General features: G+C 36.3%; 1 protein-coding gene across 4 annotated transcripts in view; it reads left to right on the plus strand.

The window, feature by feature from the left end:
• The window catches only part of LOC144202051 (glypican-5-like), a 72,103-nt gene that overhangs the window by 46,836 nt on the left and 7,745 nt on the right, over window positions 1–17,522 (plus strand). For all 4 annotated transcript variants that reach the window (XM_077724982.1, XM_077724983.1, XM_077724980.1 and 1 more), the window contains 2 exons: window positions 3,484–3,604; window positions 12,340–12,478. In XM_077724982.1, the coding sequence (XP_077581108.1) occupies window positions 3,484–3,604; window positions 12,340–12,478 (260 nt within the window). The remainder of the gene's footprint in view (window positions 1–3,483; window positions 3,605–12,339; window positions 12,479–17,522) is intronic.

A 17,522-nucleotide genomic window follows, 5' to 3' on the forward strand; every position in this document is an offset into this window, starting at 1 on the left:
TTCCAGAAGAGTCTACTGCAAAAAAAATGGCGATTTAAAGCAGTTCTAGATGTAATATCTCAATTCTGTCATCATCAGTTTCCATATTTTAGCTCACAGGTTAGCAAAGAGCCATATGCACTCATCAAAAGAGCCGCATGTGTCTCCTGAGCCATAGTTTCCCCACCCCTGCCCTAATAGAAGAATTTTTTTGTCTGGCATTGCCCTTTTATGTCGATTATCAAGACCACAATTTAAAAAATAACGACTTCATTCCGTCTAATGCTTCAAGGACAAAATATTGCATTGATATATTATTATTGTGATTCAGTATATGTTGTGTCATAACCACTTCACTTAGTATCTGTGAATAACCTTGAATTTTTACCTTGCACAAACAAAAAAGGGGCTCTTCAACATGAATCTTGTTAATCAAAATAAATAAGCAATTTTCTGTTGTTGCCGGCAGCAGTACTTCTTGTTGTCAACATGAAAACAAAGCAAGAAAAACTAGGACACACACACTTGCTCCATTGAAATGTATTTTCTATCATCCAAGTCATTTAAAAAAATGTTTCAGACAATAGAGTTCTCATAGTACTCATTCATTGTCAACTAATCATTGTCACATTACTTTAATGACCAACATATTACACGATTTAAATGTAATCATAAGGAATAAATTGAGTCTATCTGACTTAATGATGTATCTTCTGTTGAGATGCAGTTTTTCTAACTCTGCTCCTAATAATATTTATGCAATAATTTAGCACTCATTCTTTGTGGCAATCAGTAAAAGATTTGTCTAGATGATTATATTGTTTGTATAAGCTATATAATTAACCCTCTAAGCCTTTTAAAAATCGAACAATATTGTTCATTAAGGCTTTTATTATTATAACTTTGTCTTGGAAGCAGTTTACTTTGGTTAAAAGTCACATTATACAAAGCCTTTTGACTTCATAGTGATAGATAGCAATGCTTGAAGCTAATTAGGTAAGAAACCCTACCTGATGGTTGTTTTTTATTGTTAAATCAAGCTATTTGTCAACTGTAAAACAATACATTTTTATGTTCAATGTCAACAACATGAAGAGATTAAATAGAGATGACAAAAAAAATGCACATTATCATTTTGTATATAATCATATCCCCAAGGATGGTGTGGGTTTCTAAAACCTTGCAGGCCAAGCCTAATGATCATATAGAAGGCATTTTTAAGTGAGTCACTTGGGGCTTTTCCCTTTGGTAATGTGGATTTTTTTTTATTTTTTCCCTTTTTTTTAACCTCCCCTTCACATATTTACTCATTCTTGAAATCATTCATTGTCATGCAGCATGCCTTTGTTAGCCACATATCGACAGGAATTCTGAATTGCCTCGGGTGACTTTCAAAACAGTTCAGTGCCGAGTTCAAGTTAAAAGGGGTTGTGGGGGTGTCCTTTTTTTGCTCGGGGCATGGTAAAACAAGAGGAGTCAAAACTCGCCGTTGCCAAAAGCACATCCCATGGGAATTCAGCATAGGGTCATGTCTTGAGATCAATTCATGCTGGTGCAGATACTGAATTATTAGCAGTGGTAATTGTAATCAAAAATGGATTGTTTTGTTGTACTGTTTGTGGAAGAAAAACAACTACCATATTTTCACAACTATGAGGCATTATAAGGCGCACCCTCAATGAATGACATTTTTTCCATATATAGGGCGCACTGTCTATTTTGGAGAAAATTTAAGACTTAAGTGTGCCTTATAGTGGTGAAAATACGGTAATTGCTATTGACTTCCAGGTATGAAGCACTCACTACTTTACAGTCACCTCTAGAGCCAGCCATTGTTGATGTTTTGGATTTTTTTTGTATAAAATCTTGCAGTGGGGGAGGAGCTATATGATGGAAGATTTTGTAAACTAAGATGGCATCTGCATATTTAACAATATTGTTTCAGTTCAGGCGTTTGTGTTTTTTTTTAATATCCGACAGTGGTGTTTTTTTTGTTTTTGGTTTTCTGTTTTTTCCATATATAAGGCGCACTGGATTATAAGGCGCACTGTCTGTTTTGGAGAAAATGTAAGACTTTTAAGTGCGCCTTATAGTCGTAAAAATACGGTAAGATGAAAACAGAACTCACAAAAACAAAGAAAATCCCTTTTATGTTGAGTACAGAGGCGACAGTTGTTAAAAGCCTTACTGAATAAATTAAGAATTTGAATTGGAAACTTTACCAAATTAATATTCAACCTCGAGGACTTGTTTCTAAAACTAACACGGCATCCTAACCATGATGAAAGAAAGAAATACAGAAAGAAAGACAACAGTGAGTCTGAGCATTTGCACACTGAATGTTTATTGATTTTTGCAAATGTGGAACCCAAAGATAAGAAACCACATCCATCACTCACATGCTATAATTTGCCTTATTCACTGTAGTTGTTCAGTAATCAACAAAACCGTGCATTAATGTTCTGTCTCAATGGAATTTTAGCTTTTGACATGTCCTTTTGTGTATGCTTGTCATGTTATACTGAACATGCCCTGAAATGAAAAGTAACAGGCCTACTAATTCCATGCCTAACTGACCCGACCACATCCCTTTTATTAGCTTCCATTTTGATGAGCTCATTTCCTCGCCAACAACTGGCAAGCACGAGCCAAATCGGACGTGTGTAACATGGAAAGAAAAAGGCACTCATTAACACACAAGACGACACGTTTTAACCTCCTCTTTGAGAACTGTTTGATTCTCGCATTAATCATGTCAAAGGGTGATAAATCCCAACTAGGGGGGGGAATGTTTCATCACCTCCCAACTTGATTACATTTCAAAAGAGGATGGGATATCCATGCATTTTAAGTGCTTTATAAGATTGTTTTTTTTTTCTTCTTTTATAATTTCATCATTCTTACTGTCCAAAACACTTTCATATATTCACTGCCATTAATGAATGTACTCATGAATTATAATTTTCAATGACTTGAATACAGTGTTCCCTCGGTTATCGCGGTTAATGAGGACCGGGACCACCCGCGATAAGTGAATTTCCGTGAAGTAGGGATTCCCCTTTAAAAATGCTTAATTTGAATTTAATTCCCAATTTTTTTTTATTTTTTTAGCCCTCTGTGTACAGTACACCATATAGAATACGAGTAGAGAGCGTGAAATTCATGTTATAACGAAAAAAACTATAAAATATGTTGTCTCAATGTGATATTTGTATTTAAAAAATAATAATTCCCAAAAAAATCTGCGAAGCTCTGAGTTCGCGGTAGCTGAACTGCGAAATAGCGGGGGAACACTGTATTTCAAGATTTAAAAAAGTATTTAAAGTTCAGAATTGCATGTGGTTAACATCGATTTTGCTATAGATTGCGACTTAAAACTCAGTGGTGCCAATTAGGAAGCAAACTGCTAATATTTATTATTTTTCCAGCATTTTGAACTCAAACAGGCACTTTTACACCACATACAAAAGCAATGACATAACTCATATTATTTTCTATTCCCAGTTATGCAGGCAGAGTTGTCGGAAATGGTCTACACGCACAGAGACAAAATCCAGAGGTCAAAGTTCGTACCCCAAATCCATCACTTGCTGAAGTTAAGGAAAGGCTGGAAAACTTCAACCAGGTAAGATGATTAAAATGTACATTACTTGTATTATTTGCTCTTTAGAAAGCTCAACATCTTAAAATTGGTCAAATGCTGTAAAACAAGTTTCTTAACCTTATTAGAGCTTTATATACACTTTCACTGAACCTTACTTTAGTGTAAAATAAAATCAGATTTTTGGGGGGAATTTCAAGATAGTGTTCCCTCGCTTATCCCCTTCAAAAAAGCTTAATTTGAATTTAATTCCATTTTTTTTACCCCCTGTATACAGTACACCATATAGAATACAGGTAGAAAGAGTGAAATTCATGTTATAACAAACGAAAACTGTAAAATATGTTGTTACAATGTAATATTTGTATTTCTTTTTCTCCAAAAAAAATCCGCGAAGCTCTGAGTTCGCGCTAACTAAACGGCGAAGTAGCGAGGGAACACTGTATATTATTTCCTCGCAGCACTGATTGGCCAAGCAATGTCACATGATAATGGTCAAGCAGGGCATGTTATTGTGAAAAGACATGATGAGTCAATGTGTCTTAACCTCCGCTGAACCCTTGAGACCCCTAAGGTTCGATTAAACCCACTTTAAGAACTACTGCTCTAAAACAACATGGTCGTACTTTGGATCTTTTGGATTATTTAGAGTTATATTAAAAAAATGTAAGAAAAAAATACACTGGAGTTAATGAAATGATGTGACTCCATAGAAGTCCATTTTTCTCAATGGTTTGCATCAGTTAACAATCCTCATTAACTTAACTTCCTCCCCTAGTTGAAGAATTTAGCTAGATTTAAACCCAATAAAGGCGATTGAAGATGAAAGAGGGACACTGACAAAAATGGAATGACTGTAGAAAGAAAGATGAGACACGGGGGATCAAGAGGTCACCAATGAGTGGCAGAAAGGCAGCCATGACACAAGTAGCTTCAAAGTAACTCGGTTTGTCATGTAGATGGGTTTTAGCCATGAAAGGAACCAAGAAGAAAAGGGCTATTTCACACAGTCCCTAGAGGCCATTTGACGGGATGGACGGAACGGGATTGGGTTCCCCCTCTGAATGTTCTGGCCTTTTGTTTGCCCCCCCGCCCAAATTATATCCATAGATAGTACAGCAGGAATTTCTCTTTCTGGATGAATTTAAATCCTTTGGACTCTCTTCTGTTTATATCCTGTTTTATTGCTTTTCCTCTTAGTGCAGCACAACTATCTGAATTCCTTTTATCTGATGTGCCTTGTGCTCTGCTAATGCATTTCTGTTTTCTCCTCATTACTTTCCTTCAATTACCCTTTAAAGTCAAGAGATATTTGTTTCAAAATCATTACAGAGAAGGAAGATAATTGTAGGGAAAGTTCAAGCACTGATAACGATATAAAGACCAATTGTAGATATTCCATACATAGTTTATTATAGTATTTTTAAGTAACTAGTTGCCATACTACATTCTCCTAAGTCAAGGGTTGGGAACCTTTTTGACGAAGAGAGCCACAAACAATTCATATTTTTTAATATTATTCCTTGTCAGCCATACTAGGAATTTAAAAGTCAAAATACATGCATGTAAAAGAGGGCATTTTACATTTTTTTTGTAATTTCACCACTTTTAAACTGGAAAAAATGAATCTTTTTTATAAAATATTCTTATTCTGTTGCTAATCAATGAGGATGCATTCCAGAAGAGTCTACTACCACAAAAAATGAAGATTAAAGCAGTTCTAGATATAATATCTGAGTTCTATCATCAACAGTTTCCATATTTTAGCTCACAGGTTAGCAAAGAGCCAGATACACTCATCAAAAGAGACGCATGTGGCTCCCGAGCCATAGATTCCCTACCTCTGTCCATAGTGGTCATCCAATAGCCAGTTCTCATCATAGATAGGACTTTTTCCAGCCATAAACGGGACTGTCTTGAATCTCAACCGGCTTTGTTTTCATGCCAAAGGAGAGAAAAGGAGACTATAAAATAAGATTGTTAAACTGTATAATGTGGCAGGTACTGCGCCTCAGGAATTGCTAAACAAATGTATAGGAACATGTATAACATGTGTTTAAGCCATTGTGATCCCAGGCATGTACTACATAGTTCTTATACTTTTTATACCCTTCATCAAAGTTACTATTAGTTTAGATTGCAATGAAAGTATTTTCTTCCAAAGTCATCAAACTTGAATGTATACTATTTCACACTCGTTGACTGGTTTAATGGCCCACAACTTGTAGACGCTTACTGCTTCCAATGCAATATCCAATGTCAATACACAGCCTATAAAATAGCTCCAATGAAAGAATCTATTCATTTATATGTTTTGTGCAAAAAGCCATTCCCCTTACACCAATTGTAAGGGATTTTTTTCTCTCTTAGTCATGCAGCTTATAAGAACTGCAAGTAATTCACGCATCAGCTCAAAAAATCTATCCAAAAAAACTCCCTCTGTCTTCTTTGGCAAGTGTACAGAGGAAAAAAATGTGCTTGCGATGTCAAGTGACAATATTTTCAGTATCAAATCAATAAAATCACTTGAAATATATAAAAGTCCATTTTCAGTCTACAAAAGAATTTTGTCTCTACCTAAAAACACGCATTAATTCTCAGCTCAATTGACAATCTCCTGCACAGTAGGTATAAAATTGAATGTCTTTGACTCATATACTGGCTGTCATAGACCCCTAGATAACTATGATTTTGATGGATATGTAGACAATCACTGTATTTTTGTGTTATTTATGGATTATTCGCTTACATTTAGGAGATTTTTTGAAACACTAGCCTATTGCCATTTTTGTCTAAGGAAGTTATTTAAAAATATATATTTTCTGGTCTTTTTAGAACATTTAAATACCCTCTACTTTCAGGATTAGTGAAGTTAAAACGTATATTTTTACCTAGCAGTCTGCGGCACTAAGAGGATTGTGCAGAGTGAGATAGTTGATGTATCACACACACCATGGCTGCCTTATCCACCCATGACACTTTCCTCTTACAAGGCTCGTCTTATAACAAAAATATGAATTTACATTCAGGCAGGTGTGTAGCAACAGAATGTTTGGGTTTGTCAGGTGGATCAGACGCCTTAAGTCATATATTATATGCTATGGCGTCTCCTTATTGAGTCAAATATACAAAAAAAGCTCATAATAACACTACGGAACTCAACCTAATCTCTTGACCTGCAGTAAAACGGGTCATTAATGGAGTTACAGTCCTCCCCTGTCTATTTTATCTGACTATCGTCTGCCTTTGCTGTCTCCTTCTTAGTCTGGTAGCATTGCTAAAGTGAACAATAAATATCTCAAAGTGGATTTTTGATTTCTAGCCATTAGTCCAGCTGTTAAGTATGGGAATTCCTTTACAATGGTGTACTTGTTTCCAATGGAAGTATTAAAACCAGATGATATGTCGGTTTGTCAATTGTAATTCACTTCGTGCCGGAGAAGAAAAGCATATCATTCTTGCATGTCGATTTTCGGCTCTCGTTGACACATTCGCACGTTTATGCAAGAGTTACAAATGGCGGTGAAGACTATTGGAAGCGGGCCAGGATTTTCAAGATGGTGTGTGATTGATGAGACTGACTGGTGCGTTTTGCTGTGTGTTTTGGCCGGCACCCCAAAACAGGTTCTACATCCGAATATGCTTAAAATCACAGACCCTAGACGCCTCTCTTCTGCACTTTGAATTGGCTGTTAAGGGGATATGCCGCGTTGCAGAATTAGCATACAGTTTTTATGTTAATTTTGTGCTCTTGAAGGATATTTGAGGACAACAAACAAAATTAGTTAGTTTTTTTTTTTTGGATGACAGAGCCTTCAACCTTAAACTTCCTTGCTAAAATATGTGATGCGGTTTCACTGCACATAAAATTTCTCAGGCACCATCTGTTCATCAAAACTAACATTTATTTACATAAATACAGAAGCACAGATTGTAAAAAGTAAATATATATATATTTATTCTCCTCTTGCTTCAATATTCCATTTGATTGGCTCTATTTAAGTATGGTAAATAATCTGATGCTCAAAATGAAAGTAGTGGTAGAAGGTTGTCATATCTCTGTGTAAATTTAAATATATATTTTCTTTTATTTTTATATTTGCTTAAATGATTGAGGGAAAGATATATTAAAGACAATGTTCGCTCAAAGAAATCTCATAACATCAGTTTGCCATTAGGTTGTTTCTGCGAAGAATTTACTGTTGTACTGATAGTACTTTTTGCTTTGAGTCTAAGTATAGTACTTACAGTTTGGGTACTGGCCAATTCCATTTGTCAATACTTAATGATGCCATTGCGCCACACAAATCATGACAAACTCTTCCACAATTGGCTAACGTTTTGACAGATATAAAACATTTTGCTGTATGAAACTGTCCTTACAAATCAAGCTGCCTGTCAGATCTGAAAGGGTATCTGTATGAAGTATCAGTGCAGAAGTACATACAGCATCCCTATTGAATTACTGTAAAACTTAATTGGTTAACATCAGATTAGTTTCCACTCGTATAGTGCTTTTCTACCTTCAACATCCTCAAAAAGCTTTAATTCTGTCTCCGATTTCAACACTCAGGCTTCAGTATCTTGCTCTAATATCTAATAGTATACTTATAGTATCTAATACTTTGACATAATCAACAAAAGAGGCCAAAGCCTTTATGTTGGGATACAACTTCTCTACTATGACTTTAAAAATCATCGTTAAAATGCTAATATAATCACAACTATTCTTAATAAGTGATACACTGATCAATATGAACAAATAATAGAGCCTTTTAAACCTGTAATAGTAAAAAAAACATCATTTTAAATTAGAATAATGGACATTGTTCCTATTTTCAAAAAGTAGCAACCATCAGCATAACATATTTATCAAACAAAACAGTTTTTTAGTCAACATGAAACCAACAGTCATTTCTTCATGAACATTGCAAGACGTTGAGACATTTTCTTTTTTTAAATGGGTGTGATTGACTTGCGGTAGTTACCAGAGGTCATAGCCAATAAACTGTCACAAACAGTTAAGAGTACAAGCCTGTACTAACTTGCAGTAGAAGGGTGTGGGACTCACTAGCATTATTTAAACATGCTCAAGGCATGACGCCAACCCCTTGAGAAACAACGCTATTTCCAAATATACACTATTTCTAGTCTCTGATTTTTGTATTCCCAATTTAAAACAAAATCCCCATTCCGTAAAAATGTCATTGGCTTTCTTATTTGTAGAAGAGAAACAACTGAGGAAGAAAAATGTGCTGTAGTCATGTCCATACCATTCCAACTATGGATTATTTCAACTCCCAGAGAATCACTTTTAATCAACTCTAGCCAAAACGGTTTGGCCTTTACAGGTGTCTGTAATCCCACAAACAATATTTTCTATTTATTGAATAAGTAGCAACGAGGGAGGGTTCTTACTTCATTGATATGCACTACTTTATACCTCCATGGTTCTCTAGGGCTTTGTTAATTGGCCAATATTTTTACTCTTTGCTACAGAGTTAATTTGACTAATGACACACATAAAAGCCATTACCTCAAACATTATAGTTTTTGTCAGATATGGTCATCATTCATTGTCATATGCTCTATTATAATACTGTAGTTAAGATGTACCATATATTGCTCATACATAAATAAGGCATTCTGCACACAACTAAGACCTTTTTGGTATTTTTTTTATTTTAGATAATTATTTTAGATAAGAGTCCAAAAAAATGTCAGTGTTTTGTCAGTTTTTAATGAAAGAAATCCATTTATGTGGGAAATTGAGTTGTTTTTATGATTCAGAGGTCTAAATAGTTTTGACTTGATTTAACTTAAGTCTTTGGGTTATTATAAATAATGTATTTTCTTGGATGCTCTTGTAAAATGGAGAGGTTTGCCCTTTCACCTTGTTTTTGGATAACCATAAGATGATTCCCACGTGTGTTACTTGTAAATCCGCAATTTGGGTTTGAAAGCCCAACAAAAAGCGTGTTTTTTTTCACAACTATATTCAGAACCAACTGTTTTGGAAAGCAGCCAAACCGCAATTTCCTAACAGCAGAACTTTAGTTTCCACAGCAACTGCGCCTTAATTGATTTCCTCTCTAATTATTATGTTTTAAGGACAGCTGGTCCCAGCACTATTGTGTTAAACGGATGCTTAAAGGCAATGTTATTAGTGTTATACGTAACTGCATATCAGGATGGTGTTGGTTAGCAACTTTCTGGTGACAGTTAATTGTTAACGCATGCAAAATGGCGTGATCTGCTCCATGTACAAAAACAACCAAAAGTCAATGGGTTCCTATTAGACCTGATTTTCTATTAGTTCCGAAACATCTTGATTAATGCTTTGTGAAAATAGCGTGCCTCATGTGTTTTGCACAAAGGTCAAAGTGTGACTTCTATGAACTCCCTAATCAATGGCTTATGTTCCAAATGGCATACAGTACTTTGATATTAAACTCTCTCTAATGAATATAATTTTGAGAGCTGGTTTCAACAGTAAACTCTCTGACTGGCGACCAAAGGACCGGCGACCAAAAGACTGGCAACCAAAAGACTGGCGACCAAAAGACTGGCGACCAAAAGACTGGCGACCAAAAGACCGGGGACCAAAAGACCGGCGACCAAAAGACCGGCGATCAAAAGACAGGCGACCAAAGGGACCAAAAGACAGGCGACCAAAGGGACCAAAAGACCGGCGACCAAAAGACCGGCGACCAAAAGACCGGCGACCAAAAGACTGGCGACCAAAAGACCGGCGACCAAAAGACCGGCGACCAAAAGACCGGCGACCAAAAGACAGGCGACCAAAAGACAGGCGACCAAAAGGACCAAAAGACCGGCGACCAAAAGACCGGCGACCAAAAGACCGGCGACCAAAAGACCGGCGACCAAAAGACCGGCGACCAAAAGACCGGCGACCAAAAAGAGCGGCGACCAAAAAGAGCGGCGACCAAAAAGAGCGGCGACCAAAAAGACCGGCGACCAAACGTCCGAGCACCCATCTATTGATGTTTATCTTCTTGGGAGCTTTTGCATTTTAACTAATCTGAATACAAGGGGGTTTTATGGTCAGTTGTTTATAAAAGAATTGTTGAAGTTGATGACTTTTTCCCCATACAAAACCATGCCTGTTGTCCAAGTTGCTTGTTAGGTTCCATTTTGCATTCACATCTAATATTCTTAATACTTTTTAACTTTCTAAAAGTGATGCCTTTGTTGTTGCATCAGTAGCGCATGCCTGACGTGGAGTGATGGAACAAAGACTACCTTCACCATGTCAGGCAGAACAATGGGTCAGCAGGTGGTCCATTTAGCAGGCTCCATGCAGACCGGGAGGAAAATTGTGAAGAATTATTGGAAATTGCTTCAGGCTAGGATGAGATGAGATTTATTTTATGCCTTGGGAAAAGATATTCCAAATCTATTTAGTGTCCCTCTTGGCAGGATTGCGTTCAAATCTACTAGATTGGTAGTCATTTAAACAATCCTATTCAAGAATAGTGTTTAATGTCTGCATTGTAGTTTGCGTTGAATGTATTTTTTCCACACAGCTATGTATAAATCTTTATTTTATTTCATTTTTTTACTTCATACTTTTATATATAGTAAGTTTAGAGCTGTGTTTAGCTTTTCTTTAGCTGTGACATCATTTTATTTATGTGTTGTCCAGTGAGTTATCCTTTTTTTTTAGATGCTTAGCCATCAAACTGTGGAAAAAACAAACTGTCAGCCCTCCCTATTCAAATACTAGTTTTGACATCCATCAGCATCCTTGGCAGCCAATAAATTTATGCCGCACACTATTTACCGTATCTGCACAAACCCAATACTGCGCCATTTATCAATCACATTTGCCTGTTTCAGCCTGTGTGGCTGGCCTTAGTCAAGCATCTGTTTTGGAACTTTGAGAGACGATAGACAGAGTGATTCTACGTTTAGTTCTGCTTTGCCAATAATCCTTGTAAATAATGTAAGTGAAAATAAGTGGGGAGTCCAGAAAGATTAAGTGTTCACAAGGGTTGTGTTAAGTAATTAGAGTCCCATCGGCACATGTCTTGGGAGACTCTGAAGGAATCAATACTGCAACACATGCTTGTTTTGTCACAAGGAGTTTCTGTGGAAGGACAATAAAGATTCCGAGCCCAACTGTCCACCAAGGAAGCACCCACTGTCCTAATGTTACATCACTTAAGGGAAAAATATGAACAATTTCCATCTAGAGAAGAATGTATTTGTAGCTTTTTCATTTTTTTTTGTTCAATCACCTTTGCCTTGAACTCTTTCATAGCAATTTCTGAGCAGCTGTTTTCAGATAATGCCATTTCAGAGCATAATGGTATTGTTAATATATTTTCAGATTGATAGGTAGGAATTATCATTTAAAGCAAGGGTAGGGAACTTATGACTCGGGAGCCATATGTGGCTCTTTTGATTAGTGTATATGGCTCTCCGTCTTTTTAAAATCATAATTTTTCTTCATTAGACTCTTCTGTATGCATACTCTTATTGGTTAGCAACAGTGAAATAATGTTCTCAAAAGAATTCAGACTTTTTTTTACTTTCAAAGTGGTGAAATGAATAATAAATGCTCATATTTTCATGTATTTTTTACTTGTAAATTCTGAGTATGGCTCTCAAGGAATAATGTTTAAGAAATATGAATTGTTTATGGCTTTCTTCATCAAAAAGGTCCCCGAACCCTGATTTAAAGCATAAATTGACTATTGTACAACAAAAGTTATATTGTATTATTGGTTTTGCAGGAGACGCAGGATAAATTTCCAAATCTGGGTCAGTTGGAGACCTGGGAGGAGCTCGGCAGTGCAGAGACGGAGGGTAGCACCTCAGATTGTGATGATGAAGATGGGTGTCAAACCTCAGGAGATGGTCAAGATACAACCTGTGAGTACCTTTGCACATTTAAGCACACATTTCCATTCATTTTCACAAGCCTTTTACATCTTTGAAAACACTCCCTGGCGTATCTTACCTTGCAATGAAAATAGCCTTTCAGCGGCATCTTTTGAACATGACACAACAGGCCATTTTTGCCTTTGAAATACACATGCAATAATACGGAATGTTGTTCAGACTTGCATTGCCTTTCGTTGACATTGTTGAAGCAGAAAACTGTAAGATATGAACTATTACATAGTGTGCTTTACTAACGTGTAAAGCTGGATTTAAAAAAATAACAAGGTAGGAAATGTAAGAATACATGGATGGTGTAATGCACCGGTGTCAAAGTGGCGGCTCGTGGGCCAAATCTGGGCCGCCATATCAGTTTGTGTGGCCCAGGAAAGTAAATCATGAGTGTTGACTTTCTGTTTTAGGATCAAATTAAAATGTATGTATATTAAATTTCCTGATTTTCCCCCTTTTAAATCAATAATTGTAATGTTTTAATCAATTTTCTGCGTTTTTAGTTCACAAAACGTTTTGTAAAATCTAAAAATATATAAAAAAAAGCCCAAACATTGTTTTAGATCTATAAAAACTGAATATTCAATTGTTTTAATCCATTTATTTAAAAAAAAATCTAAATATTATATCAATAATTGCCCACATGAAACCAAGTTGACGTTAAAGTAGCCCACGAACCAACCCGAGCCTGACACCCTTGGTGTAATGGGTACAAAAAAAAACTCCAAAAAAAAGCATCAAATAAATCTCTTAAAATACAAAACTCCACACAACTTAGTAGTTTTACCCCCCTTCAAGCTCTCCTTAACAATCAATAACCATTACACTGCCAGTTCCATCCCACCCCGGACAAATCCTTTTGGCCTTGCTCCCTGTTGCCATGTGGATAATACATGCTGCTGGTATTTCTTAAAGCTCTACCATCAGTATCAGCAGTATCCTAGCAGCAGCAGCAAAAAAAAAAATCAATCAAAGCCACCGTGTAAGATTTACAGAGCAAAACCCTATAGTGTGTACGTTAAGTATAAATCAATAACCTAGTGACACCAAGATTAGGTTTATTTGTGATCTATTGTGACCTTTTATTGATTCTAGACAAATGATTAGTATCCTAAAAAATGATACTCCCCTTTTGAAATTGTACAAAATGTTCTGTTTAAAAGTATTTTATAGTTTATTTCATTCATTTTTTAAATCCTAGATACAGTTAAATAATACTGTTCATCTTTTATTTAATAGACTTGGGTCAAAGGTTTTTTTGGGGGAAGATTAGAAAGTCATTTTACTTTCCATCTGCTTGCTGTGACAAACTCCCAGGGTTCATGTTAAAAGGGGGCATGGCCGCCCATTGTTCTGGCCACAGAGACTTCATTAGCAAACTAATGAACATTGCTAATCTAGACAGAACAGACTCACTGTCTCTTTTATCACTTAGATGTGATAAAAAAAAATGCTGGAACTCTCACTAGGGAGATGAGGGAAGCATGTGTCTCACATTGTTGAACATTCTGCATTCTAAACTAGTAATAATGAGCATTTTTTTGTCTAGTCAGTTCTGCTGGTCAATGTGTTTTTAACACAAATTGGTGTATTTGATAAAGCAATGTCTTTTATTCATATTGAATTAATGAACATTGCTTTAATGTAAGATAAAGTGTTTAGTATAGCCTAGACATAGTCACCTCTCCAAGGAGATTTATGAGCTATATTTGATCTTAAATGTGATAAAACAACTAAGTCTTATGATAATACCAACTGAGTCAGTGGCAAATCAGAGATGTGGTGTAGAATCCCTTTGATTCTTAAAGATTAACTGGGATCAGCACCCAACCACGTGCATATGCATTTACGGTATAGAAAGAAGACTGGTTGCTTGCTCTTTAGCATAGATGAGTTTAGAGGATAAAGATGGAAATGTGGCTCTCAGGCTGAAAAAATTGCCCAATCCTGTGTTTTAAATACTGTATATGCCTTATAAATAATCTAATCCCCCCCCCCCACACACACACACACATACTGCCTAAAATATAGAATCAGGAAGAGAAACAATAAAAAGAAAAACAATATATTGATAATGATGCCATGGCTTGCCTTGAGCATTGTGTCTTAAGGTCAACATTGTGTTACTGATCTTGGCTGTTTTGTCTGAGAAAATAAAAAAAAAATAGACTACCCACTTCAAACAAAAGCAAAGATGAGTGAGAACAAAACCATGAATATGCGCCTCGTGGCAGTCCAACAACTTTAATCTAGAATTTTGAAGGCCAAAATGTGAAAAATACTTTATTCCCACTTCTACAATTTGCATATTTGGTCAAATTGCATGATGTCTTCCTTGCTTAATCATGATTCACAACCTACCCTTGCCTGGAGACATGTTAGTGTACTTTATGTGCCAACTAAACAAGGCGCTCACATTAAGAGCTGTCATGGCCACAGCCAGAAAAATAAATCTGAGAATCTTCAGTGAACCATATCTTTCCTCAACCCCTGCAGCGCTGAGGTCGTCTTTTCTGGTTCGTTCTGTGTTGTGCCTACCATATTAGCCCGAGAGTCACTAATAGTTGGGTTATTTATATTCTAACTAGAACATTATGTATCATTTGGTAAAACATGGGTATATTTAATTACCTTCCACAAGTAAGAACATAAAATCTATGTCTGAAGGCTTTGTATGTGAAAGTAAAACTCTTCTAAAATTTATTTTTAGTGATTTTTGCCAAAACAGACCTGGCAAAGATGTTCCATATTGAGGGAAATTAAATTTCAATTACTTTTTCACTGTGTACTATGAATGCAAGAATATGCAGAGCCACTGAAACGAGCTGAATAAGTGAGAAGTGAAGAAAGTCATAATAAAGGCACTATAATTCATGCAGCCAGGGAAGTGCAATTCTCTTTTAGGAACAAACACCATCTGTCAGTTAGTGAGTACATCGTGACTGTCTGTGGGGGCATTGCTTGTATAAGCTGCAGTTTGCTATTGAGGTCTGGAACTACTGAAATGTTTTGATGTACTAGTTTGTAGCTTTTTGGAGGGAGCATGGTTATGAAATGACAAGATAAAATATTGTTTTAGGTATGCCATTTTATGCTTATGTGATATGAACATTCTGCCATTTGTTTTTTAACCAAAGCCATTGTTTTTATACTACTTTTCTTAGACTTACAAGTAGATCTTTGACATACAGAGTTAAAATGCAATGGAAGTACAGTGTTCCCTCGGTTATCGCGGTTAATGGGGACCGGGACCACCCGCGATAAGTGAATTTCCGCGAAGTAGGGATTCCCCTTCAAAAATGCTTAATTTGAATTTAATTCAAAAAAAATATTTATTTTTTATTATTTTTTTTAGCCCCCTGTATACAGTACACCATATAGAATACAGGTAGAGAGAGTGAAATTCATGTTATAACAAAAAAAACTGTAAAATATGTTGTTTCAATGTAATATTTGTATTTTTTTCTTCCCCAAAAAAATCCACAAAGTTCTGAGTCCGCGGTAACTGAACCGCAAAGTAGCGAGGGAACACTGTACTACTTTTCTTAGACTTACAAGTAGATCTTTGACATACAGAGTTAAAATGCAATGGATGTACTGGATTACCTTCAAGACTAATATAGACTGCTTCAGACCTTGACTGAGTTGACGCCATTTAAGGGAGGATATGGCAGTAAAGATGGAGTAGGGACCACGTTACAAGGCAGGGGTCTAAGAAAGGACATTGTATTTACAGGCAAGGAAGTAACAAAAGAGTCAAAAAAATGATTTTAATTATACGGTGGGATGGAGGTATTTGGAAAGGTGCTTATCATAAATGACAAACGCACTGTGAAGCTCATGTTAAATACACTTATAAAGAAGAGTTACAGGCCTGCTCTTGCTGGGGTTGGGAAGAGCCAATCTACTTATTCCAGGCCTAACTGAGCCAAAACCCTTTGGGACAGCTGGCCGACAGATGTATTGGCTGTATTTTGATATGGATATTACCAGTATGATTGCCATTTCCTTTAACCTTTCATGTAAAGCTTAAGGGTATAGGAGTTGACGCTCTAGGGAAGGGAAAGTTTTAAGAACAACTAAAGACAGATTTGCTTGGAAAAGGGTCTGGTCCACAGGTGGATATAGAAGGAGTAATTCACTTTTGTTCAAGTCCCTGTATTTTTTTTCCCTTGGAAAACCCTCCTGGGCTTATAAACGAATATTTCCAGTCCCTGCAGTATTTTATCATAATTACTCCATCTCAGTTTTTTTTTTTTTTACCCGCCGAGCCATTTCCATTGTTTTTAATGCCATCTTCCATCTTCCCTTACTGTGGTCCCCCTTTTTGTCATGGTTTGGCACACACTGCCCTGTGGTTTTATGGCACTGGGAGAGGATTTTAGCTGCAAGGGCTCCCTAGGCGCATGGTCATCAAAAGCGTAATGGTTCTCATTAGCTGGCATCATCATTTCCTTTCAAAGTAGTATCAGTGAAGACTTTATGATTGAACCCCTTGCAGCACTCCTTTGGGACTCTTGTCTGGACAAACCAAGAATCTTAGTGGCAACAGGTAATAAAGTAGAGGAAGTATTAAGAGTTACTACCTGATATATTTGGGAAATTGATACTAAGGAGACAGGATTTGGAATAGTTGCTTGGAACTTTATGGTATAGTCAGAAAAGGTGCTTTAAAAATGAACTACAATGAATATGCTCATTTTGTAAGATTCCATTTCAGTATTGAAACCATTTTCTAAGGAGTTTAGTGCCTTTTAAAGATAGTTAGATCGCTTTACAGCCTTATAAAGGCTTGAATTTTGTGGAATGAATTTGATTGTCTGCAAAATTCTCTGACATTAAGCGCCATGCTCTTTCCTACTTGTCAGGAATTGATAGACTAAACTTTTTAACCGTGAAAGATGTTCTTTTTTGACACTTAAACAGCTGTAGTTACTCAATAGTGGTACTACTTTGTCTATTTCCATCATTTGAATTGACTACAGGGTGTTAGCATAAGACAGGCTGAAACATAGGTGACCCT

This window comes from Stigmatopora nigra, chromosome 9 (genome assembly GCF_051989575.1).
Source record: "Stigmatopora nigra isolate UIUO_SnigA chromosome 9, RoL_Snig_1.1, whole genome shotgun sequence".
NCBI classification, from domain to species: domain Eukaryota; kingdom Metazoa; phylum Chordata; class Actinopteri; order Syngnathiformes; family Syngnathidae; genus Stigmatopora; species Stigmatopora nigra.